The 26,515-nt window shown below is 49.9% G+C and overlaps 1 protein-coding gene across 2 annotated transcripts in view; it reads right to left on the reverse strand.

Annotated features, from left to right (window-relative positions):
- anks1b (ankyrin repeat and sterile alpha motif domain containing 1B) overlaps positions 1-26,515 on the reverse strand; it is a 55,464-nt gene that overhangs the window by 7,740 nt on the left and 21,209 nt on the right. For both annotated transcript variants that reach the window (XM_061807003.1, XM_061807002.1), the window contains exons 10-19: positions 25,628-25,753; positions 20,916-21,072; positions 17,436-17,569; positions 15,337-15,532; positions 11,495-11,961; positions 10,994-11,119; positions 10,498-10,567; positions 8,515-8,621; positions 6,173-6,271; positions 5,864-6,016 (exon numbers count right to left, since the gene is read on the reverse strand). In XM_061807003.1, the coding sequence (XP_061662987.1) occupies positions 5,864-6,016; positions 6,173-6,271; positions 8,515-8,621; positions 10,498-10,567; positions 10,994-11,119; positions 11,495-11,961; positions 15,337-15,532; positions 17,436-17,569; positions 20,916-21,072; positions 25,628-25,753 (1,635 nt within the window). The remainder of the gene's footprint in view (positions 1-5,863; positions 6,017-6,172; positions 6,272-8,514; positions 8,622-10,497; positions 10,568-10,993; positions 11,120-11,494; positions 11,962-15,336; positions 15,533-17,435; positions 17,570-20,915; positions 21,073-25,627; positions 25,754-26,515) is intronic.

The raw sequence follows: 26,515 nt of genomic DNA on the forward strand, positions 1-26,515 counted from the left end.
AACATCATCTACTTTAAGTACAGCGGACCTCGAGCAGAACTTCACCTGTTGCCATGGCAACACCGCCCGGCATCAGTAACCGCACGCAAGAACGTGTCAAGCGGCTGTTTTCGGTGAGGGAGGTTGCCACCCAAACGCGCCGAGGGGGCGACGGCGAGCCAACACTGCGGCGTGGCGCGGCGCCACCCGCATGTAAATGGCCCCCGCCGCACGCGGCGACAACCCGGAACCCGGGCGGCGCCACGTCACGCCGCGATGTCCGCTCCCGGCGTCGTTAGCGAGCTCCGGTTCGCCAGCCGCCGCGCTAATCTCGTTAGCGGCCGGCGTCGGCGCAGACGGGAGCGGCCTCGATTCACGGATTAAGGCGCCGCAAATAACGGGAGGGAGCTCAGCGAGCGGCTGTCGACGAGCCGCGATGCCAAAGACGCAAATGAATTGGGAAATACAGCGGATGACGGCGCGTCACCAAAATCAGCTTTGCGATCGCCGCCTTCATCTCTTTTTTTGTGGGCCGGCTTCCGCTCCGGACCACGAGACGGCGACAAGTCATCACCTCGGGGAGATCCTGGGTCGACTCTTCCCGATCGACGCAGACGCCGCAAATGGACTCTGACTGGGGAGCCGACTGATCCGCGCCGGAACCGCACAATAAGATTTTATCTCACGCCGGGTTCGAAGAGTTCCTCGCAAAGTATGACGCTGTGTTTTAGCGTTTATTTCAGAAGTTCAAGTCAAAGGGCTTTGAAATAATCATATTTTGTCGCATTTCCAACCAGATAGCACAATAATACGGGGACATATTCTTGATCCTCTGCGACGAGCTTACTGCGAACTGAGGCATCTTCGTGTGCGGCTGCAATGCTTGAAGTCTTTACACTCTATTCATTTTTTTGTCATAATCTTTATGTGCATTTGCCTCAGCTATTGATTGCTGAACATTTCTTCATACCTGCCCCCCCACGCCAGTACTTGGCTAATGTTTGCTTGTGTATTCCACACGATCATTTGTATCGACTGGCCCGCAAATCTCACACACAGAACACCATTTATCCACACATTTGGGCTGGGGGGTGGGGGGCTGCTTGTGATGGAGGTGGGATGGGGGGGGGGGTGTCCTGCTGGACGATAACCACACACACACACACACCAACTGGTTGCCTTGGCAACCAGCACGAGCTGACAGAAAGGGGAAGTGGGGGGGGGGTGTTGGAAGCGATACAGCCGTACAGTAGCCAATGGGGCGGCTCGGGGAGGGCGGGCGGCCAATGGCTGCGAGGCATGAAGAGGCCCGCCCACACGGAGACAGATGCATCTCCATTAATAGCAGGAGGAGTGGAACGGGACTGCGCGCCTGCGTGCGTGCGTTAAATCCTGCAAGATCAACTTGAAAACAAGATCGCAGCTCGCAGCTCGTCGCACGCACGCCGGGATGAGGGTTGATGCTATTTTATGGCCGACTAAAATACTTCAGAGGGGAAAGATGAAGCGCGTTTCATAATGCGAGGAGGTGGGGCGGGGCGGGGGGTTGGGGTGAGCATCGGCAGCGTGCACGCACACGCAGGTGACGCTCCAAAATAACGTGCGGCAAATATACATTATGGAATTTGGCTGCGTCCATATTTTACGACGTCGGTCCGGCAGCTCCCGAATGCGACGAAATGAAAATGAATAAATAAATAAAACGCGTTATAGTATGCGGCAGTCACGGCGCGGCTAAAGATAGAAGGCGGCAAAAAAAGGGCCCGTCTCGTGTTGCGTACTGCGGACGTCACGCAAAATGGGTCAGGCGCCGAGAACGCCACGCCGCCCGCGTCGAGATGATTTATGATCTCAAAGTTCCTCCGGTGTCGTGGTAATTTTTAGCGGGAGGCCCACGTGCCGAATTTCCGTCACGGCGTCCTATCGTGTTGCTGCTTCGAAATATACGCGGACCACGGCGGACGGGAGGGGCCAGGTGGTTGTTTGCCGACGCCGGAATGGTACAAATCTGGTTTTGGACCTGGCTGGGTTCACCTTGTTCCGTTGGCGGTTTAACAACACACCAGGAACCAAGGGAGAACGAAAACTACACAGCAATGCTAACGCTAGCGGCTGAGAATTGCACAGGGGAACCTCATTCTAAAACTTCCGCAAATTAAAACGTTCAAGAACGAAAGCGTAGTTTTTCATTGAAATGAATGGAACGAGAACTAATCCGTCGCAGGTCCAGAAAGAAGTCGGGTTTATCTCTTTCGCGGTTTGTAGGGCAACAAAATGAAATGAGGCAAAACAGATGCAATCGCTCGACTCTTGACGCTTGCTATCACCAGTGAGCTATTTTTCATTCAAAACCACACCAATCGTTTTTCTCTGCTCACTCCTTTAGTGCCGTGCGTGAACTGCGTCAATGTTTTGGCAAATTTGGTCTGCGATGCGTTGACGCTCCCAAACGTACGGACGTAAATTGAGCTTCCACTGCACACGGGCGCTTTATCACTATGCTATCATCTATGCTAGCCATCTACAGTGAAGACATTTTTGAAAACAGTTGAACGGTTCAAAGATGAAATGCAAATGTACTGAACTGTACATAAAAATGTAATCGATTTGAAGTGTGGAAAAAGAAATCTTTGATAAGGTCTGAAAAGTGTTGCCAAATTTCGCCCCTTCCCTCGGTCTGCCGGAGCCGCGTCGCGTCGCGTTCCGTGGCCTCAAGATTGAAAGTCTCGATTTGCGTAATTGTGTTGTGGGAATAAAAGTTGAGCTGTTCGAGATTCATTTTTCATTCTTTTACGCTGCTACGTCAGCTCATCGTTTTATTTATTGCGTCATAATTCTAATTATTGGCTATAGGGGTAGGTGACGCAAGCTCAGCGGTTTGTTTATGTGATGTATTAAAGAATTTCATCCGGTTAAGGGGCGTGGGGGGGGGGGGGGCAGTCCGACCGCTGACTTTGATGTGACTTACTAGCGTCGTTTTGTAACATTTTAATCCATTTTCTTTGCCGCTTATCCTCAGCGACCGCGTAATAACGACAATTTCGTACGACGCGCCGTGAGGTCGTTAAACTGCCGAATGTTTGCCGAGGCTCAACTGGGGCTGCCAAACGGCACGCGCTGAAAAATTGCCAGCGCCGCGAAAAGTTTTGACGCGCGGCGGCGGCCGTCCGTCCGTCCAAGTTGACGCGAGGGCGGGCGGCGGTTGCAGGAAGTGCCGCGGCCTTCCGCGGAAACAAACACGTGTGGCGGGGAGGGCGAGGAGATGTTGGGACACACTCGGCTCCTTCTCCAGACGCCGCCCCCCACCCCCACTGAATCCCCCCCCGATACACCCAATCGCCGTAGTCAGCAGTAACGCGAAGGACGCCCCCCAACAGCAAAGGTGTCCCTCGCTCACCTTCCCGGGGAACAACTTCAACGTCAAGGTATCGTCCCGTCACCTCCCGTCCGGCGCTTCTCCTTATTATCGCCGTCGCCTCTCGTTCGGCGCCAGCTCCTCCTCTTCTTCTTCTTCTCCTTAGCTTGCGGCAGCTCGACTGCATGTCTCTGCCTGATCTCTCTCTCTCTCCCTCCCTCCCTCCCTCCCTCCCTCTCCCTATCTCTCTCTCTTTCTTTCTCCCTCTGCACCCTCCTCCTCTCCATCTCGTCACTATGGCGACGCGGGGCAGGCGCTCAGATGGCGTCCGCCGGCTTACTACGGCGCAGCGTGATTCACGATCGACTCGTAGCGGGGGGGGGGGGGGGGGAAATCAATGCGGCTGGTTGATCGGGGGGGGGGGGGGATGTGCCTTAAGGAGGTAAAAACGATAGCAACAATGTCGCCGTGCAGTGATTTCGCGATTATGCGTTCGTCGGCGTTTCGATTTCTGTAGCCAAAGTGGCAATAATAACAATATCAATATTATCGTGACACAGTTATTGCATGAGAATAGCAAATATGTATTTGTAATTGAAGTGTCAGCCTCAGCAAAACAAAATTAACCATCGTAGTTTCTGTTCCATGTTTAGTTTTTTTTTTTTTAAACACGTTATTTTTACTACTTTTTTGTCAAAAACCAGTGGTTTTTTTTATGTTTTTTTTTGGGGGGGGTGTCAAATCAACCCATATTCTACTGCAGATGAATAAAGAATGGAAAAAGCTAGAAAGATTATTTTTAGTTGAAAGAAGAGAATCTTTCTTGTGGCATGTTCGGCACCAGCGCGAGTCCAAACGCTGTAAAACGGACGGCGATACGGGTGCTAGGCCGGCGGGGGAGTGAGCCCAAGCGCGACGATATCAATATTTGATCCAGCTGTATCGATAATACCATACGCGACCACGCGGATCATCAATCCGCGAGTTCGCGATCGATGGACGCAGGCAAGTCGTTTCAAAAGCGAGAGTCGGGAAATGCGGCGGTTTGATCGCCGCGTGCGCCGCCGCGGTCAGTGGGGGTGGTGGTGGTGGTGGGGGGGGGGGGGTTCAGGTTGGATCCCGCCGTCTAGATTTAAGGCCCGGAAGCGTCCGGCGGCAGCGGGACGCCGGACAATCTGTCCGCTTGGAGTCCTGACAGAAAAGGTGATAAGCGCACACACGCTGCCGCGAGTCCAGCAGGTGCGCACGCACAAACACACTTCGATGGGCCGCTATCAAACCGTATCCCGCGTCGCTACGGTAACCAGCCATCTCCATGGCAACAGGCTAGCGCCGCGCCAGATAGGAAGACTGTCCTGGCTTTACTTTTCACATATTTGTACACGCAGGCCTAAAGCCACAAAAAAAAAAAAAAAAAAAAAAAAGTGTGTCGGGTATGCGCTGGACAAGTCGAGTCCTGTTTCTGCACGCACAACACACACACACGCACACGCACGCACGCACACAAACAAACACACACGCGCGCGCACACACACCTTCACATGCCAGGAAACGCGAAAGAATCCACTCCCAACTAACTGGGACACCTTGTTTGCACTTCCCTACTCCAAAATAAAAGCCGTGCTCTTCTTTGGAAGGGTGGACCCATTCTAAAAACGTCCACAAGGTGGCGCCGCTCGCCAATATGTCATCTCCCTTGCCACATTTTCGGATGAGGATGCTGAATCGCTAGCCTTGCTAAAAGCTGCTCCCGACAAGTGACGTAAAAATCTTGACATTTGACCTCGAATGTGCCCGACTACGAGTGCGGGGTGTGAACGCACGACGACCGACATCCGATGCGTCACTGACGGCGCCTACGAGCTGCGCATGCGACCTCTCGTCAATAATCTCTGCACTTGTAATCCCCCCCCCCCCTCTGAGCTCCGAAAATATGACAGGTGGATGTGATAGGCGAGCGGCGCCACCTTGTGGACGCTTATAGAATGCACCCAGGTCTTTCCATTGGAATTAAATCATCACACCCCTTTCCTGCCTCGGACAAGCGAATCAATCAATCAGCCGATCGGTCATAGTGACGGTTTATATTGCGTCCTGGTGCGCCCTCTCGTGGCCTTCCGCTGTACTGCGCTTTCAGAATACTGCATAAAAGCGGCGCACTCGACGGGTTTGCGCTGAAATGCGCAACGTGCGCCGCGGCCGCATGCGTTTTCTTATTTGACGTGCCAAAGACGAGCAAGTAATTCCACGCTTGTGAGCGTGTGCGGCGCGTGGGCGGCATCCCTGACGCTGTGAAGCATCTTGCGGCCCACATGCTTATATAACGAGGCTCTCTGCACCTCCTCCAGCTGATCACTTCATCAGCGCAGCCCGGCCGCCACCGGGGAGAAAATGCAACAGCGGCAGTCAAGCAGTCAGACCCCCCCCCCACCCATCACCCCTCCCTCGGTTGAATGTTAAATGCATTTCACGTGCAAAAAAAAAAAAAAAAAAAAAAACAATTCGTTCGGGAGGAAATGGCGCACTCACGTTGATGAGCTCGATCTCCCAGATCTTCTTGACCAGCTCCATGGACGTGTAGCCGTTGACCAGGAAGGATTTGGTGTAGTCGCCCAGCTCCAGCGAGTCCAGCCACTCGGCCACCGACGTGGGGTTGTTGCCGTCGTAGCCGATCGGCCTCACCTGCCGCGGAATTCAAGAATTTGCTGACGGCCGGCGTAAAATCTGCTGATCCCAAAATTTAAAAAGTGGTCTACAAGTTTATTCGAAGGCGCTAAAGTCCCCCACCCGCCCCCTTGACGCCATCAACCACGATTATATTCCCGTGTGCATTCTCACTCTCGGCAGGAGCCGGATGGCCTGCAGGAGGCGCTGTCTGTGGGCCGAGTTGAGGATCCCGATTTCCAGCAGGTCCTGGTCCTCCACCACGTTGCTGCCCTGGGCCGCCCAACACACACACACACACACACACACACACAGCACTTGAGCAGTTGGGGTACTTGACGCCGCGCAAACATTTTGCACTTGATTCCAATCTAAAGCTTTACGTTTTCCCCCACTCGAGCGCACTCGATAGCGGCGGCTGCACTTCATTATGCGGCCGCGCGCTCGTCGGCACCCTCCAAAAACTCGTTGCGAGTTGTGCTAGCGAGTGTTTTGTCACACGCTTCGCTGCCAGTTCCTCGCTAACAGCACTTGGACGTGACAAATGCTGTCCCTATTGTCTTTGCGCTCCCCGCAAGTGCCGACTGTCGGCTGCCGTCTTACTTTGAACGGCACACTCGCGCGCGACAAAGCCGATGACGATTTGGGCGTCGCCAATGGCGAGCGTGCGGAAAGACTGACTTGCATAGATTCTTTATCCTCTGCAATGACTGATATTACTGCTGTACTGAGAGGTCAATAGAGGAGCTGAGTCTCCAGTAGGGTGTATCCGTATGTCCTATACTGCCACCAGGTGGCCAAAGTGCCCACACCAGTTGAAGGATGCATATTAAAAAACAAACGAAAATTCTGTGTACTCGCAGAGACGTTCAAAGACAAAGTAAAAATAAGTGTCCCTACTTGCGAGTAGTTGTGATGTCATCAAGCATGTTGCAGCACGCCCCCTGGTGGCCGCGCAGGGCGCTCCACAGAAATGACCGCCCGACATCGTCCTCGTTTGTCCTTCGTTCAAGCGAATTCATTAGCATGCATAGCGAGCCGCACGACGCGTTTAACGGGGGGTCGACGTCGGCGGGCTCGTCGGATACGCGACGGGCGTCAATCTCATAAATCAGTTTCCCGAGGAGCTCGCTTGGCGCCGCCGCCTCAAAACTCGGCAATTAAAATTCCTGCTCGGTGGCGACGGGTCAAGACCAGAACGGAGACGGAAACGGACATGCGCAAGATAGTGATGAGCGCCTGCCACATCGTTCCTCGCGTCCTCATGATCCAAATTTTTCACGCCCTCGCCGCTTTCTGATTGGTGTATCATTTCATTTTCCCAGGCACTTCATGAGGGACGCACCTGTTCACATCCCTGTCGTCCAATCGCAATTGTCGGACAACGAGGCTCGTGTTCTCCGCCCGCTTTAGCCGTCCGTCCTCGACTGCCCGGGGAAGGTCGGCGGACACGCCCGCGCTAATTAACGGTGAATGCTAATGAGAAATGGTTGCTAAGCGACGCTCGGAACCGCCACCGTTATGACAATTGAAGATTTTTTTTTTTTTTTTTTTAAGGTCGACGCATAGTTGAGGACACGCGTTCCAATTAAAGCTAACAATGCTAATTAGGAGTCGATGCTAACTATCCCGGGTTGCTTCGGGTCGCTTACGACGGCGTGCTTTCCGCGGCATTGAAGATTTCCGGGTGCTTTTTATATACACATATGTATAGAAAGAAAATTGTGAATATGCCAGAAATTCAGTCAATTGGCGCCATAAACTGATCAGATTTTGACAAAATGTCGAAAAACAAAACTTTCTGAACGAATGCTATGAAAACCGGCCCATATGAAAACACTTCCACTACCAACCCGGGCTAAACTGTAACAGTATCGCTTCAACATACTTCCTTGACACCAATGAATGCTTACAAAGCTGCGGCGCCCTTTTGTGGCATCTACGAGCATTCTGGAACGAACGCAGCGCACGTTTCGAGCTCCGCAAAGCTAAGCGAGACAACAGAACCGCCGAGCTATGCCGGCGCTGGAACCGAAGTGCTGCGTCGCGCCCACGAGCGTCGCCGTGTCCTCATGTACACTGACCACGCGCCACGTGCAACGAGGACTTCCCGCGGTTGCCACGGGAACGGCAATTTCCTTTGGACTCATAAATTGCGCGTCATGTGCACGAAAAGATCAATTCTCGGGAATATCAATCCCAGTGAAGAGTCCGGCTCAGGGTCTCCTCCGCTCGTGCGTCACGGCCTTCGAGCATCCGTGGGCAACAGGTGTTTAGTTTTTTTTTTTTTTTTTTCCAGGGTGCTGCGCAATGTCAAAATAAATAAACCGGTGAATAAATCCACCTCGGAAGGAGCCCGGGGGGGGGGGGGGGGGGAGCAGCTCGTCGCGCGTGGGAGGCGCTGGCGGCGGCGTGGGGGCACAGAAAAGGAAACCCGACAACTTCGGGAGATGATGAGGGCACGCCGGATTGCCGTAAAAAAAAAAAAAAGAAAAGAAACAAGAAAAGCCACTCACCATGAACTGGACGTTGTCGAAGCCGTTGGCCAGCAGGTGGTTCTCGTACTGGACCAGGCCGATGGAGTCCAGCCACTGGCCCACGGACTGCAGCGGGCATCGGGGACCTATGAGGGGGTGCAGGGGGAGACGCTTGAGCAGGGAGTAGCCGTCCACGCGGTAGCAGCGGCAGTCCGGCTGGGACAGCTGGCACTGCCACATCATGTTGTGGCGGGCGAAGTGGCTGTCGAAGGAGCCGGCCATGCCTTCCGACGGGGGCCGCCGATCGGGGGTGGCTAGGCGGGAAACATGCCCGGGGCGGCGGGGGGCGGCGCGGGTTGTATCCGGAAGGGAGCCGTCGTCCTGTTCCGTAAAAAATCCCGCCGAGCGGCTGGCGGTGATCCGCGGTGCGCGGGGGGAGGCGCCCGCGTGGGTACGGGGCGGCCGCTCGCCCGCCCGCCCGCTCAGCTGTTGCGCTGGCTTACCTGCGCCGCGTGTTAGCGAGAGAGCGCGACGGAGCTCTGCGCTGTCGACTCACTTGGTGGAGGACTCCCACGTTCATCTGTATGCTTCTGCTGCCTCCCCCCTCTCTCTGTCTCTCTCTCTCTCTCTCTCTCTCTCTCTCTCTCTCTCTCTCTCTCTCCCTTTGAGCCCTCCTCTTTCCTGGCTCGCTCGCCCTCATCCTCCTCCGCCGCCGCTGCGCAGAGCCAGCGCGAGGCGCATCGTAGCCATCGCAACATCTTCAGACGCCCCCAAACCCCCACCCCCCGCCCCCTTCCTCCATCCCCGCTTCCATGCACACAAAGTACATGTTTATTTGTGTTTGTGGTGGCTAGAGGAGTGTAGCGTGATGGTTGGGGGGGGGGGGGGTTAATAATCATGGTAAATGTACGATTGCCGGGGGGGCTCATTGTGCAAAGAGGAGCTGAGTGAGTGAGCAACACATGCATCGACATCGCAGTGAAGCAGAAACCTCTTAGGTCCAAATATGGTCAACTTCCTGTCCCCCCCCCCCCAACACTATCGGTCCGCTCCCGCGACATCAGCGCAAGATTCAAAATCGGGATGGTTGGCGGACGGCAAGTCAAAATGGTTCCGTTGGGTCCATTTGCATGGGACGGTTTTGTTAGAAAGAAAAAAACGGATCGGCGCGACGCTTAGCAGCTCAGTCGTGAAGGTAGGTGGGGAATCAGCCTCGTGATCGGAGTCATTGATCGACAATACAGTAAAGCCTCGGTTCTCGAACGTCCCCGTTTTCAAACGAACATTTCGAGATTTTTTTTTTTTTTTTGGCTTTTGAACGAAAAATCGGTACTCGAACACCCCCGTGTTGCACGCGGCCAGATCATCTGACCCACGACGGCTTTGTTATGCATTCCCGCGCCCCCGAAAAAAACACAGAAATAACCTAATGTTTAAAATTTTTCTGCACTTTTGTTAATAAAGAAAAAAGTTCACAAGGCCGGGGGCCGAGTCGCTACAGATACGGAAATGCGCTCCCAGCCTAGCGTACTCTACTACTAAAGCATACATTTTAAGACAAAAAATAAATATATTTCTTAAATTATTTTATTATATAAAGTATTTAAACTATACATGTATTTGTACTATGCAGTTTATTATCAGGAAAAGCTAAAAAAAAAATGCTTTAAAAGGACAAATTTTTGTGCTTGGAACACATTATTTCTTTTTCCCTTCATTCTAATGGGAAACGTCGATTCGGGTTTTTGAACAAATCACTTCTCGAACAATTTTCTGGAACGGATTGTGGTCGAGAACCGAGGTGTCACTGTATCTCCTTTTTTGCACATTGATTGATCACTGAATCTTCATACCTTGTGAATTATTTTTGAATTATGTACCACTGGAAAGTGCCAAATTCTTCTTCTGGCCCAAATAATTGACCTCGTGACGAAATGTAAAGAGTACCAGTTCTGAGTACTGTGCGATATTATCCCATTTCTTGATTAAAAAGTTACTTTTTGCTATTCCTGTGCGTTTTACCTGAATCGCCTTCCTTCACGTCCAGTCCGCTGCCGATTCCCGCGCCGATGGAGCTCATAATCTTGTCGATCTGAGCGAACGCGAGACGAGGAGAGACGGGGATTAGCTGAAGTTAAACAAATAGTCGTCAATAAGATGCTGCATCAAATGTCATCTAATGAGCGCAAAACTCTCGCGAATAATGCTAATAATGATTTCCCGCACCACCCGCCCTTCTCCTCTCCGGCTGTTCCCGGAACCCAAACTGGCTCGTGGCCTTTTCCTCATCTCGCCTCCGTGCAATTACGCCGCAAAGGTCGACTTCATTGTCGGAATGATGCTAAACTCCGTGTGCTAATTCGCGGCGGCGGGCGAGCGCGCGGCGCCAACGCGGAATCGGTTCAGCGTCAGCGCGGCTGATGGAGTCGTTACAATCTTAATCCTTCTTCATTTTGCTTCTGACCTTGGAGAAAATGTCGAAAATAGTTGAGCGCGATCACGATCAATTAGCAGGTACCTCCTCCCACTCGGCCGTAAACGAGGGGGTCCTCTCCAGCTTCACCGCCGCGGCGGTTCCGCCGCCACCTGCGGTCGGACTCCCGGAGTCTTGGCCGCGAGGTCCGGACTCCCAAACGTTCTCCTCCTGGACCGCGACGACGACAACAACAAACACAAATCAGTGACGATTCCCAGAAAAGTGAGACTACGCCTGCGTTCGGTTTTTAGCCTGTTGACATTTGAATTTGGCGGAATTTAGTACAAAAAGATGTGAAAATGAATGTCAGTATAATGTGTACATTTTTGAAGTATTTCCAACTAAATCTGACAAAAATTTGGTGTTTTTAGCGTGACGCAAAAACTTTGGTACACATTTGGTCAGTTGCTAGCATGTTGTCGCTAACATTGAGTAGAATTTCAACGCCCCAAAAAAATCTTACTAATTTCTACTAAAAGTAACTTTAGTTGAAGTGATTGTTGTTGCTGTTCATATTGAAATCTTTTAAATGAAAAACCCCACCTGGATGGGCGAAACGGCGACCAAGTTGGAGTCGGACTTGGACAGGGACTTGGAGAGCTGCAAGTCCAGCACGCTCCGGGGCATGGACCTCATCCTGCCCAGGGTGCAGGCCCTCTCCTCGTAGCCGGGACCCTTGGGCACGCTCCCTCCCCCGCGCTCGGCGACCCCGCCGTTAGCCCGCGGCTGGACCGCCCGGCGCTGGTCCCGGTTGACTCTGGTGTGGAACACGGTCCGATAGACCACTTGGGGTTTGGCGGCGGGCTTAAGGGCCGTCGCCGCGATGGCCGCGTCGAGGTCGGGCGGGGCGTGCTTGCCAGGTTTGGGGCCGTAGAGGTGGTACGGCGTTTCCGGGGTCTCGCAGGCCGGGGACGATCCGTGGAGGAGGCCGGCGAACTCCTCCGGGATTCGACTCTTGCGCCGGTCCTCTAAGGGCGGCTCCGACGGGTCGCGGTGGTCCGGCCCGTCGTCTGCACGGAGAACACAAAAAGAACAACTCCTGGCTTCTTTTTAAGCTTGAGTGTTGGAATTCAAAGGGTCCGAAGTGGTGCAGCGGCATATTTTCTAATAAAATTGAAAAATATATGCATATTTTTGGCAAACACTGAAGCTTTTTGTTCAAGTCGTTTGATTGGCGGATGAAAATAGCCATTCAGAGTGGAGCTGCCCAATCTTTACTGAGCCAAGGCACATTTTTCACGAGAAATTAAAAATTAAATTAAAAATCTCCCGGAACGACAGCAAAGAAAAATGTTACAAAAATTCAAAACATCACCATAACAACCTGACGCCGAGCGCGCGGCTAGCGAGTGACGTACGTCCAAGCGTCATTAAAGTTTATCGCCGCGTCGCGCGCCTCCGCTCGATCGTCAACAGGTGAGCGGGCTCCGTCTCCATGGCAACTGAGCGCCGCGTGCGCCATTAGCGCCTTTAGCTTTCCGCCGGGCGCGAGGCGCAAAGGGAGGAGGGGGGTACGGATTAAAAAAAAAAAACAAAAAGTTTTTCTTTAGCTGACAGAAATCAAACCAGCGGGGGCGTTAAGTGTGCGGTTCTGTGTGTGAGTCCCGGACGAAAAAAGTGGCTTACCTTTAAGCAGACCCGGCAGACTCACTCAAGAGTCGATGCTAGCACGCTAACAAACCCGCATCTGTGTTGCTTTGGACATTTTTTTTCCCAACATTGACAACACACGCGTGTGTGTGCGAGTCGACGACTGGGATTGTTGTCGTTACAAGTTGCGCTCCTCACGTGACAAACTACCGCAGAAATGCACGCGGCCCGACGAGTCGAGACACGGAAATCGTAAACCTGAGTACCTCGGGACTCATTTTTCTGATGTAACATTTCTCTTCATAATACCAAACACAAGTTCCGTTTAGTCCTGCGCTTGGTACTTCCGCTTATGGCGTATGTTTGAAAAATGATGCCGGCGAAAGAGAGAAAGCACAGGTGGCGCTAATTGACACGAACAGAGAGAATCCCAGTGGACTTAGAAGGACGCCGAGGGGTACACCGAAATGGAAAGTAGCTGTAATTTCTTCTCCGTTATTTACAACGGGGCTGATGCAGGCGGCGGCTATAAATAAATACCTAAACGCATCGCAGGTGATACAAACATCAGATAGCGGCGCGTTCGTGGTTGCTTCAGGTTATTAAAAGTAATAACCGAACTGCCAGTCAGCGCCGGAGATGAAATACGGAGGCCTATTTCCTCGGAGACGCCGCACGGGAAGTCATTACGCGGGGCCTCGGGCGCGAAGATCACACCCGACTCGCAAAGTGCGCTCTCTCAAGACGAGGGGGAACGGCTTCGGGTTTTCGGTTTTCGCTTTTGGGGGACTGCGGACCGATTCAGGCAAAACCCTGCTCGGGACGTGCGTGTGATGTCGTTCGTGGGCGTGGTTAAAGCGCTTTACATTCAAGAGAGGGGAGACGCGCCGTTAGCCTGCTAGCATGATGGGAAAATAGGCAGACGGTTTAAGTGTAACGTGGTTTTCTCTACCCCCCCCCCCACACACACACACACACTTGTTCCGCGCACTTTTGAGGGATTTGCAAGCATCCGTGTCGGAGATTAGCGTCAAAGGCGCCAAGATTTGTGCTGCGGCGGCGGCGGCGCTTTCGACAAAACCGCGGGCCTCATTTGGAAATCTCCCGGCTGCGAGTCGCGCGCATTCCCGGTAAGCCGCTTGCAAAATACAATAAATCACTTTTAATGACGAGCGTATGTGCGCTATTGTTGAGCTGGGGGGGGGGGGGGGGGTGTCGCGTCCTTACAATGAAAAGACCGCTATCACGGCCGTGAAGGCGACGAACCGCTCTGACGACGAGCTTATCGGCTCAGCTCGTTACCGAAATGAGCGCACGACAAAGATCGTTTTTCCACAAAATCCCGACAGCCGGATTCTTGACATCGATCCAGCCATCCATCCGTTCTCTTTGCCGCTTATCCTCACGAGGGTCGCGGGGAGTGCCGGAGCCTATCCTATCCTAGCTGTCGACGGGCAATTCCGGGATGTGGGAGGAAACCGCAGTGCCCACCCGGAGAAAAGCCACGCAGGCACGGGGAGAACACGCAAACTCCGCACAGGCGGGGGCCGGGATTGAACCCGGATCCTCAGAACTGTGTGGCCAAGGCTTTACCAGCTGTTCTACCGTGCCGCCTCCTGATATTTATTTTTATTATTGAACACACAAGAAATGCGTTCGTGCCACTGATGACTCTCCTAACTTCCACTAACGAGCCAGGCTAAACAGCGGACCTCTATCGCTCCAAGCTACGACGGTACTATTTTCCTCTCAGGCAGTGCTTCGGCGCCACCTTTTGGCCAGGAAAGTAACGCTTTTGTAAGCACTCGCGGAAGCTCAACGTATTGATCGCGCCAACCAATGCAGTTCTTCGGCGAAGGGGGGGGGGGGTGGACGTCCCCCTCCCCGGCGAGCGATGAGCCCCCGCGATAGATGCCCCCGCTGCTTCGGGATCCGCCGCCCACTCAGGTCGGGAGATTTGTTGCGAAAATGTTTTGGGTGAAGAGGAATAATCCTCAAGTCGCTCCGCCTCGCGCTCGTCCTCCGCTTCCCTGACATCCTTTGAATCCTCTCCGTCTTTCTTTCCTTCCCCTGCCGTACCCACGTTCGCCCTCTTTTCCGCCCGCTTCTCAAGCCACGTGTTGCCACGGCAACGCCGCAATCGGCCTAACACGGCTAATAGCGGAGAGTGAGCGAGCGAGAGAAGTGGAGATGAACCCAGACGGAAAGGTTATAAAATAAGAGGGAAAAAAAAATTGGGGGGGGGGGGGGGGGCGACGACATGCAGCGACAAGCCGGAAATTATTTCAGCCAATCAGAAGCCGGAAGAAAGCCACTTCTGGAAAAGGCACAATTGAAGAAAAAAGGGAATCGGAAGTGCGAGGCCGACGTGCTAACCGCTCAGGCCATCTACGGAATTCTTTGCCGCCCCGCGGGGACGACTGGCGTCGGTCGCCGGCCACTTCCTGCGTGCTATTAAAAACCAATCATCAAAGGCGAACGTGCGATCAATGCGGCTCATCCGCGACAGCGCTTTGCGTTTGAAGGAAAACGAAAATAGCACGCCGCGTCGTAGACGACGACGTGCGCGCGAAAGTCTCACAAGACCTCTGAACCACACACACAACACACACACACACGTGTCTTTTTTATGCATCTGTCCGTCAAACGCTCGGTCCGCTACTTTGCCATGACAACAAGGATCCTGGTTGCCACGGCGACGCAAAAGCGGGTCAGCACAAAAGGAAAAGAGAGGAAGTAAGACCCGGCGGAGGAAAAAAGCAAAGTCGTCGTCGCCGCCGGGTTCGCGGGCCTACCTGCCGGGGGACAGTCGCCGTTGGACCCGGCCGAGCCCCGGTCCCGGTCCCGGCCGGGGCTGAGCGGGGGGCTCGCCGGGGGGCTGGTGCTGATGTTGGCGTAGCCCAGGGACGAGCTGACCTCGCTGGGATCGCAGCTGTGGTTGGCGGGACGCTGGACGTCCAGTGAGGACGACAGGGACGTGCGCTGTTTGGGCTGAGCCCGCACGCGGCGTTATTCAAGTACACAAGTACACGAGTACAAGTACACAAACTCAAACAAGGCAAAACGCCGCTAAACATGTTTCCGTCACCAAATACTTGCGGATTTATTGTCAATACCGCAGGGGACAAAATTCCCAAAACGTTTTAATGTGTCCTTGCGCTCCCGTTTGTGTGTGTGTTTGTAATCGGCCGTGACGTGTTCATTAGCCCGCCGCCGGTTCAGGTTGTCAGCGCGAAAACCTTCGGCCGGACTGGCAGTTTGTGTGTGCTGACAAAGACGTTCTGGGAGCGGTTAGCGAGCGTGACGTGCTAAACACGCTAAAGACACACAAAGCTGCGAAGTGATTAATCAGCCGCGACGTGACTTTTTACCGCACGTGTTGCGCATTTTTGTCGTGCCGGCACACGTCCAATTATGGATGGATGCCTTTGTGGGACGCAGATATTAGAAGAATTCAAAATGGAGTCCATCGAAGAAGAAGATTGGCAAACATTTTCTTCATTTGAATATTTGCTTTGATTCATGAATACAAAGTTTTCCTAAATTTTAATTTAGGATGAAGAACTAATACAACAAACACGAGACCATAACAGTCAAAAATATTCTCGCAAATGAATTTCTATATTTGTATGAATATATTAAAATACTTAAAAAATATATATACATCAATAAAAATATGGGGTATAATGGTAACAAATTTTTTTTACATATATTTATCTATATTTTTATGAAAACATTAAATTACTTGAAAAAAAAATATATATACATGAATAAAAATAAATATGGGATCATAATAGTCAAAAATATTCTCAATGAAATTTCTATATTGTTATGAATAAAATAAAATACTTGAAAAGTATGTACACAAAACTAAATATGAGACAATAATGGTCAAAAATATTCTCGCAACTGAATCTACATATTTTTATGAATAAATTAAAATACTTGCAAAATATATACATAAATAAAAATAAATATGGGACCACAATAGTAAAAAATATTCTCACAATTGAATTTATATATTTTTATGACTAAGTTAAAATACTTAAAAATATATATACATAAAAATAAGCATGAGACCATAATAGTGAAAAATATTCTTGCAATTGGATCTATATATTTTTATGAATAAACTAAAATACTTGCAAAATATATACATAAATAAAAATATGCGACCATAATAGTAAAAAATATTCTCAAAATTTAATTTACATATATACATAAAAATAAGCATGAGACCATAATCGTAAAAAATATCCTCGCAATTGAATCTATATATTTTTATGAATAAATTAAAATACTTGCAAAATATATACATAAATAAAAATAAATATGGGACCATAACAGTCAAAAATATTCTCACAATTGAATTTATATATTTTTACGAATAAATGAAAATACTTAAAGAATATATACATAAAAATAAATACGGGACCATAAAAGTCAAAAATATTTTCACAATTGAATTCATATACTTTTATGAATAAATTAAATCTATACATAAATAAAAATAAATATGGGCCCATAATATTTTTCTAAAAATATGGCAGTCATTGTCGTCAACCTTTCTAGATAAATTTAAAAAGAGCCAAAGATGGCAATCAACAGCGACGAAAGTGATGGACCAAGGATGGCGGCGGCCATCATGGACTTGGATGCCTTTGATGGATATCTGATCGATAAGCCAAACTTTTGCCGTGTTTCTTGCCGGCAGGAATTTATTTTTATTGTATTTTTTCCAAATCAACGTGGAGCTCAAATGCTCCCGTGTGTGTGTGTCGCCGGTGTGCCGTTTGTGTGTCGTCAGGTGTCTGGGCCGCACGTAGGCGGCCGCGGCCATGTTCAATAATGCAGCCGTCGCCGCTACAATCATTACTGCGCGCGCACGCGGTACCTGTGGGCGGATGACTCTTTCGATGTTCTTCAGGGCCGTGTCGGGGGAGGGGGGCGAGCAGTCTGGAGTGGGGCCTGTGGAGCGGTTGCCATGGTCACCGCGCCCCCCCTGGCCGGCTCCGCGGGACAAGTGACCTTGCGGAGGGAAGAGGAGAAATCATATTTGGAGTGTGTTTTCTTCTTTGTGTGTTTGTGTTCGCACAAGAAGCCCTCCAAAAAAAAAAAATTATAATAATACAATAAAATCATAAATAAAACATGCACAACGTCATTACTCATCGAGGATTCGCTTTCAAGTTAAAAGACGTCAGTCGCGGTGTGGGCGGAGAACAAAAAAAAAATTAGCTTCGCTCTCGTTATTACGCTTTGAAATCAGAACTTGAAGTCGAGGCATCATTTTGTTTGGCTTCAGTCAAATTTGACACAAATTTTGAGGGCGGGCGACTTAAAATTTTAAATACGTCAAATAAAGTGTATTTATTTAGAAGAAGAAAATTTAAAAAAATATTAATTCACCCAACAAAAAAAATAAATAAATCAATGACTGAAAATAAAAATATATTTGACAGTGCTTTGTCCTTACTCGGGTTACCCGGAACCGGTCTGATGTCGGGCGAGAGAAGGGGGGGCCTACGCCACTCGATCACAATTCATCAATTCAGTCACGTGATAAGCAAACAAAAACAAATACGGAAATTTCACGCGGATCGACTTCACGCGCGAGGCCGAGCGTCGCCGCTGATTTCCCCGGCGTGTTTCGGGGGTGGGGGGTGACAGAAGCGCCGCCAGCGTTGCCGGAATTCGCGTCGGGACGGAGAACGCGTTTGTCTTCGTCAACGGACGCGCGCATCACACAAATCGCACCTGCGGCTGATGAGCGAGCGACGCGGGACGAGATCCGGCCTCGCGCTTCCCAGATGAGCCAATCAGTCGACGCCCCCCCCCCCCACTTTTCCTTTCCTATCAGAAGCCGACTGTCAAAGTAAACCTCAAACAAAAGAATCCAAGGCAATAGTTGACATTTAGCCTATGTGTTTACAGAAATAATATCATGTGTGTACAAATGAAATACATTTATTTCGGGGGTTAGGGTCGGGACCACCCACGCAATCATTAGGTAAAACCCCAAAAAGTAGTGACCGCATATTTTGGGGATTTTTCATCTGGCAATATTATAGTATTAACCTCCCAATCATGGCTCCTTGTTGAAAGTGATTCTGTACTTTTGTCAATAAAAAACGTTTTACAAGGCTGGGGGCCGAGTCGCGACAGATAAGGCAATGCGCTCCTGGCCTACCGTGCTCTACTACTAAAGCATACATTTTAGGCAAAAAAACTAATTGATTTCTGAAATTATTTTATTATATAAACTATACGAACTATACATGTGCACTACTATGCAGTTTATTGTCAGGAAAAACTTATAAAAAATGCTTTAAAAAGGAAAATTTTTGACGCTTGGAACGCATTATTTCTTTTTCCATTCATTGCAATGGGAAACATCGATTCGGTTTTTGAACAAATCACTTCTCAAACCGTTTTCTGGAACGGATTGAGGTCGAGAAACGAGGGATCACGGTGTATATATATTTTAATTATTTTTTCAATATTTTGTAGACTGCACGATTGGTCACTTTAAACTGCTCCCTTTGCACAGTTGACACCGTTAACACACTTCTGATTCTGATTTTTGCTTGGGGCTCCACGAACTCCCACTGGCCCCCAAGTAAAGTTGTCATCGGCGCACAGTTGATCCCCGAGCACGACCCGGACCCAACCTTTCACGTTTCCTCTCACAAAGTCCTCTTGTCAATTTCAGGACCGGCAAACGAGCTGCGCCGAGGCCACTTCGAGCGTGAAACCGGGAGACTAAACCGGCATATTTTACATTACAGGGGAAAGAATTCGGTTTTGTGTCATCGAGCGTGCGCTACCAAAAAAAAAAAAGGCTCGCAGATGGAACCTAGCGCCCCCCCCCGCAAGTCAAGAGAGGGGAAGTGGAATAAAAAGTGGAATAAATACGGCAAACGGGACGAGATGCACGGGAAAGGTTGCGGGATTGACAGCCGCCAGGTGGGTTCCGATAACGCTTGTTTTGACGCTGCTGCAGGGATTCTAACGCACGGCAAAAAAAAAAAAAAAAGGACAAATCCCTCGAGCTCGGCGCGCACGCCGCGAAAAAAAAAAAGACGAGACGGAAGCCGAGACTGCGAAGAAACGGCGCGGTGAAATATTCATCAAGGCGCAGGTGGAAAAGTTTTGCAAAAACAAAGTCCGCCGTTTGAGAGACGCCGGAGATACGATACAGGCTCTCGAGATATTCCAATTTCATAAATGTCACGTGAAGAAATGCGTAAAGTGCTCGCGATATATCATCCAAAACATCTTTTTTTTTTTTTTTAAAAAAAAGACTGCAGACGCCTGAAAGTGGTCTGAAATGGATGTTCAAAAATTAATACTGGAAAATGGATCGAATACATTTTTTTAAAATCTGCAAATCGAAAGTCACCTTTCCCATCGATTAGCCGACACGCTGCGGAAAAAAAATGAACAAATGAATGTTTGCCGGCACTTCCTCGCCGGCGTCGTTTTGTTTTTTTTTTTTTTTTTTTGCCGCTTGTCGCCGCGGTGACAAGCGCGTCCAATTAGGCCGACGAGGCTGAAATGAGCGCGCGTCCCGGATTCGTCCTCCGCCAGAAACAAAGTTGAGCGCTTAAACAGTCCCTCGGGGGGAGGGGGCGGCGGGGGGGGGGGGGGAATTTATAACCCCGTGTCACTTTGCTTCATTTGCTGACAAATTCTAATGGACACCAGCTCGGTAATATACTTTTTATTTTTTTCATTTTTTTGCTCATTCCTGATGTGCTCGTTTCTCTCTCCGGCTGTCACCGGCCCTGCAGTTGCTATGGCAACATGCAGGTGACTCACTAGGAGGGTGACGCAGTTGCCACGGCGACTGGCTCGCCGCCGGTGCGTGGTGAAAAAGAAACAGGGAAACAAACGTTATGTTCGATGTTGTTGTTCATTTCTGGTGACGTCGAAGTGAGTTGAGGAGTTTCAGTGTGACGATAAAAGCGCCATTTTTGGACATCATGGTGCCTGAGGGACAATGTTGGAGTGAGTGGAGGAGCTTCATTTGCCCCCCCCCCAAAAAATGCGCGTTAACATGCTGAAACGATGCCAAAGTGAGTTGAAGACTTTCATTTTGGGAATACGCCGCGTGACGTCAAGGAACGATGTTGAAATGTGTTGAGGAGTTTCACTTTGACAAAAAGCAGTGCTTTGCCGCCAACCCCCGTGGCATCTGTTTGTCATTACATATCTGGTTGCACTTTTTTTTTTACTATGCCTAAAAGTACAAAAGTTGAATCAGTATCTGGACATTTACTTCGGTACACAGGGCGAGTACTTTTATCAGATGTGGGGAACAACAAGAAAGTATTGAGCGCGCCCCCGCTCCGCATGGGGGTAGCGAGGTTACCGTTACGCGGCGAGGCGTCGGGGCGCTGGCCGACGTCCAGCGAGCGGGGCTTGCGCGCGACGGCGGTGGTCACCAACTCGTACGGGTCGTCCTCGTCCTCGGGCGGGAAGACGTCCAGCGACGGCGAGGCCGGCGTCTCCCCCGAACGTCTGGAATCCTGGGGAGAGGAACGCAAAGCACGTGACACAAAAAGAGAGAGACGGCAGGGAGATAAAAATTCAATCAGGAAGCGAAATCTGAAGAATGCCATCAATGCGGCGCGGAAAATTTGATGTTTTTTGCGCGCGGGTGCAAAAAGTCAGTCCGGGAAAAGATGAGTGGATCCTTTGAGACGCGTTACTTCCTTTCTCCAAAAGGCGTCACGTGGCCGTCAGCGTGGCTCCGTTTGGCACGTCCACATTTAGAAAGAGCTCAATTCTCAAAGAACTCTTTTCAATGTGTCACTCAAATACGTCCATCCATTTTCTTCGCCGCTTATCCTCACAAGGGTCGCGGGGAGTGCTGGAGCCTAGCCCAGCGGCCAACGGGCAGGAGGCGGGGTACACCCTGAACTGGTCGCCAGCCAATCGCAGGGCACGTAGAGACAATCACACCTTGGGACAATTTAGAGTATCCGATGAATGTCGCATGTTTTTGGGATGTGGGAAGAAACCGGAGCGCCCACCCGGAGAAAACCCACGCAGGCGCGAGGAGAACATGCAAACTCCACATTGAACCCGGGTCCTCAATTCATCTATCCATCCATTTTCTTTGCCGCTTATCCTCATGAGGGTCGCAGGGAGTGCTGGAGCCTATGCCAGCTGTCGACGGGCAGGAGGCGGGGCGCACCCGGGCGGGGCCGGGATCGAACCCGGGTCCTGTGAACTGTCAAGCCAACGCTTTACCAGCTGCACCACCGTGCCGCCAAATATGGATTCAATAAAAAAAAAAAAAATCTTTTCACCACAATGAACATTTGGTTGACGCTGTTTTGTTTCGAGAAGTTTGTTGTCCTTCGGCGTCGGCGACCATCTTAAAAGTCGTTTGTTTTTTTTTTAAATCCGGATTATCGCACGTGTGACGGCGGAGGTCGCTCGGTGGCGAAGTTTCTCATCTCGGACGCAGACGCGCTCCACCCGTCCCCGACCGAACCCTCCTCGCGGAACCGGGACGCGTTCTTCTTCTTTGCTTGCGCTCCTCGCACTCCATCCATCCATCAACGCGGACGCAATCATGTGAGCGTGACAGGCGGATCAAGGATCAGCTGACTTCCATCAAGGATTTTGGTTTGCCACTCGGGGAGAACACGCAGCTACACTATTAAGTTTTTTTTTTGTACATTTAGATTTCGGCCTGCGGCTCGAGTATTTTTAGAACGCATTGTTTGGATAAAACACGCCATTATGCAACGCGATATGTGAAATTATTCAATGAATCGTTGCAGCCTCTGATTCATTTTTAATGTAACATCAGTAATTAAATAGCTTGAGGGATGAGACGGGACGCAAATATGTCATCAGGAGAGTCTATTTTGTGGACCCCCCCCCACCCCACTAAACTCAAAACATAATGAAAAACAATCAACATGCTCACAAATCGCAGCACTGTTGCTGAATTTTGACCTTTTATGTAACTGATATTCAAACAGAAATGGTGGAGCAACACAAGCAGACAGACAATATAATCATACTAGTGCCCGGAGGTGGCCAAGGCGCACACCCCAAAAAGGAGCATCACAACATCCATTAAATTGAAGCAAAACTACCCACGGTGCACTGGGGCACCCACGATTGAGAGGATGATAAACGATCCTACGGCATGTGAAATACACAAACGGCACACCAATCGTACACGGAACAAAACGGTGCAACTTACGACGTGAGCGCTGCGTTCCGAGGAGAGAAACAGGAAGTGGAAAAAAAAAATGAGGGAAGTGGGAGTACAGAGCTGGGATTTCCTCTCTCACACACACACACACACACAGGAAGTGAAGCGGACACACGGAAAGTCCGAACGCTCGCCGGACTCGGCGGCCGACGGCGAGTTTTGGACGAAGATGTGCAGCCGGGTCGGCGGCGCGAGGAGGAGGCGGCGCCCGGCGTTAGCGAGGCGTTCATTACCCCCCCCCCCCCCCTCCGACCCGCCCAGCTGAGCGCAGAGATAGCAGACACAGAGCGAGCAGTGTCCGATCGCCACAGGAAGCCGGCGGACAAACAAGAGGCCTCCTCTGGACGCTAATTAGCGGCCTCGCACGCGGATGCCGCACGACTGCTGATTAAAGGGCGTTGACAAAAATACCCGTCGTGCATTTCTCCAAGCCCCCCCCGTGCCCTCCCCTCCGCTGACACCCAGTTCAAAGGTCATCAGATATGAATGGAGGCTGTCATCCTCCGGCATTTCCTTCACTACACACACCAAACGGCACAATGGAGCTTCTCACGGAGACCCTCGCGCGCGGTTTTTGCGTCAACATCCGACGATATCCATTTTCTTCGCCGCTTATCCTCACGAGGGGCGCGGGGAGTGCTGGAGCCTATCCCAGCTGGAGGCGGGGTACACCCTGAACTGGTCGCCAGCCAATCGCAGGGCACATGGAGACAAACAGTCGCACCTAGGGGCAATTTAGAGCAGTTCACGTTTTTGGGATGTGGGAGGAAACCGGAGCGCCCGGAGAAAACCCACGCGGGCACGAAGAGAACATGCAAACTCCACAAAGGGGCCGCCAGGATCGAACCAGGGTCCTCAGAACTGTGAGGCCAACACTCTCCAGCTGATCCACCGTGCCGCCTTGAAAATAATAAATGAATAAATTTCACCCCTCTTCACCCCCCCCCACCAAAAAAGGCAATTAACCACATTATAACGTGAAACATACAGTATGTAACATGAAACGTCCACATTATAACGTGAAATGTATCACGTTATAACGTGATAATGACCTTTTGGATGTTTCATGTTATAGTGTGGTCAATTACACATTATAATGTGAATCATTTCACGATATAACGTGATGTAATTCATTTCATGTTATAATGTGAAACTTTCATGTTGTAACATGATAAGCTCTACATTATAACGTGATCCATTTCACGTTATAACAGAAAATAATAAATGAATTTCACCCCTCTTCACGCCGCCCCCCCCCAAAAGGCAATTAACCACATTATAACGTAAAATATATCACAATGTAACGTGATAGTGACTTTTTTTTTTTTTTTTTTTTTGGGTGTGGCAGCAATACGCTTCCGTACAAACGACGACAGGTTAGCGAACGTGACGCATTTTGACGACTTTAACGAGAGCGAACGTCTGCCCCGCTGCTTGCGTTTGACCGGGCCAAATTTTCTCTTCCTCGATTTGTCAATTGGACAGAAGCACTAAAGATATTTTATTGTCTATTGTGTATCACAAGTAGCGAGCGCCCAATAAAAGTTGATATGGTCCTCCGATAAAACGGAGGTAATTCATCGCGTAGGTGTCCCTAATGAAGTGTCCCACCGGCGCAAAGTGCGTGGTTCAAAAAAATAATCATAAAGCTCAAGAGGAAATAAAACTTTACTGATCCCTGCAGCTCGACGCTACGCAACAAGCGGCCGCAGCTCGCAGCTTGCGCATAACAATAAATTTGTCCAATTACGACAAAACGTCCGACAACGGGTTCGTGTGTTCATTTTTGTAAATGCGCGTTTGCAAAATAAAAATCTCGCCGTTACGCGACAGACGCCGGGACAAAAAAATTCATGTATGGAGAATACGTGGTTGAAATTTCACACAAAAATAATTTTTGAAGGCCACCTGGCCAAAAAAACAACATGGCCGACCGATCGTCTGTTTTCTTTTTTTTTGCGGTTCTGCTCGAGGTCGACATGCCTGCCAAATTTCCTTTTGCTCGCTAAAAGTAGACTTTGGGGGCTGGATTATTATTATTATTATTATTATTTGCAATCCTGAGTCAAAATGGCTGTTTCGGAGTAATTTTTTTAGTTTTTATGATGCGACTGCCCGAGGTCGAATTTCACGTTGCTTTGCCGAACGATCATTGGGGTGGTGGGGGGGTTTAATTTTTGAAAAATAAAATGAATACGCCGTTGAATCACGTGCCAGAAAAAAAAAAATTAAAATAACATTTCATGTTATAGCGTAGAGCATATCGTGTTATAACATGAAATGGTTCGCGATACAACGTGGAATTTACCACGTTATAACGAGAAACATATCATGTAACAGGAAACATTCACATTATAACGTTGAATATATCATGTTATAACGTGATAGCGACCTTCTGGATGTTTCATGTTATAACATGATATGTTTCACGTTATAATGTGGTTAATTACACATTATAATGTGATTCATTCCATGTTATAACGTGAAAGGTTTCACGGTATCACGCAATTCGCTTCATGTTATAACACGATATGGTCTACGCTATAACGTGAAATGGATCAAATAAATAAATAATGAATTTAAAATTATATAATACATAAATAAATTTCACCCCTCTTCAACCCGCCGCCCCCATACGCCGTTGAATCACATGCCAAAAAATAAAAATAAAAAGAGACAACCGTAAAGTGGGCCTATTATTTGTATTCGCCGGGAAAAATAAAAATAAAAACACAATGATGACTCCTTTTTTGCGTTCCCACGGTAACCAGTGTGTGTGTGTGTGGGGGAGGGGGGGGGGAATCACAATAAGGGCAATATTTCTTCTCTGTGATGCGTTTGAGTACCTGCGACAAGTTGGAGAAGCCCAGATTGTGGCAGCCGTTGCAGGGGGTCAAGGCTTCCCAGAACCCGGCGGGGCCGCAGCTCCTCTCGGCCCGGTCCTCGTCCTCGGCGAGGGGCGGGGTCGGACGCTGCGGACGAGCACGGCGAGGCAAATCGATCGGCGGTGAAAAAAAAAAAAAAACGCTTTTGGCCACGGGCCGCCGTCCCGCTCGTTATCGGGGTCGGCAGATTTAATTCAGGACCCTCAAGACGGAATAAATTGAACAAAAGGAAATTTGGTAGACATGTCGAGACCCACAAAAAAAAAAAAAATGTCTCAAGGGGCCGCGCTTGATAAGACACATTCGGGCTGCCATTTTGGTTCTGAGCCAGCATTTGATTTACTTTCTTTATTCTTGCTCAGTAGTGCCAAATAATGCCAATTAAAAAAAAAGAAGAAAAACACAAAATTCAAATTCAGCCCCGCAAACCGATTTCACTTAACGACATGAAATTTGAAATTTGGTCGGCACGTCAATCAAGAGGAGACCCACGGAAAAAAAAAAAAAAAAAAAGTCTCCAGAAGGCACCGAGTTGGTTTCAAGCGGCCATTTTCGGCCCAATTGTGCTCAATAAATCAAAAATGATTCGAAACAGTTCTGAGCGTGATCGCATAATGTTCCATAATGTTTTTTTTTTTTTTTTTTTGTCTTTTCCTCTTATTTGCCGCAGTGTCCTTTTCTTGGGGGGGGGGGGGGGTCGACCGTCGACCGCCACCGGCTGCGGCAACGCACCCCTCACGTGCACCAAAACCCCGCCACAAAACGGCTGCCATGGCAACGTGCACGCCGGCGCCACGCGTCGGAACACGGCGGAGGCCACCCGTCGACGCGCTCGCCCTGAGGGGCTCG

The sequence above is a fragment of the Syngnathoides biaculeatus genome, chromosome 20 (assembly GCF_019802595.1).
Source record: "Syngnathoides biaculeatus isolate LvHL_M chromosome 20, ASM1980259v1, whole genome shotgun sequence".
In the NCBI taxonomy this organism is placed as follows: domain Eukaryota; kingdom Metazoa; phylum Chordata; class Actinopteri; order Syngnathiformes; family Syngnathidae; genus Syngnathoides; species Syngnathoides biaculeatus.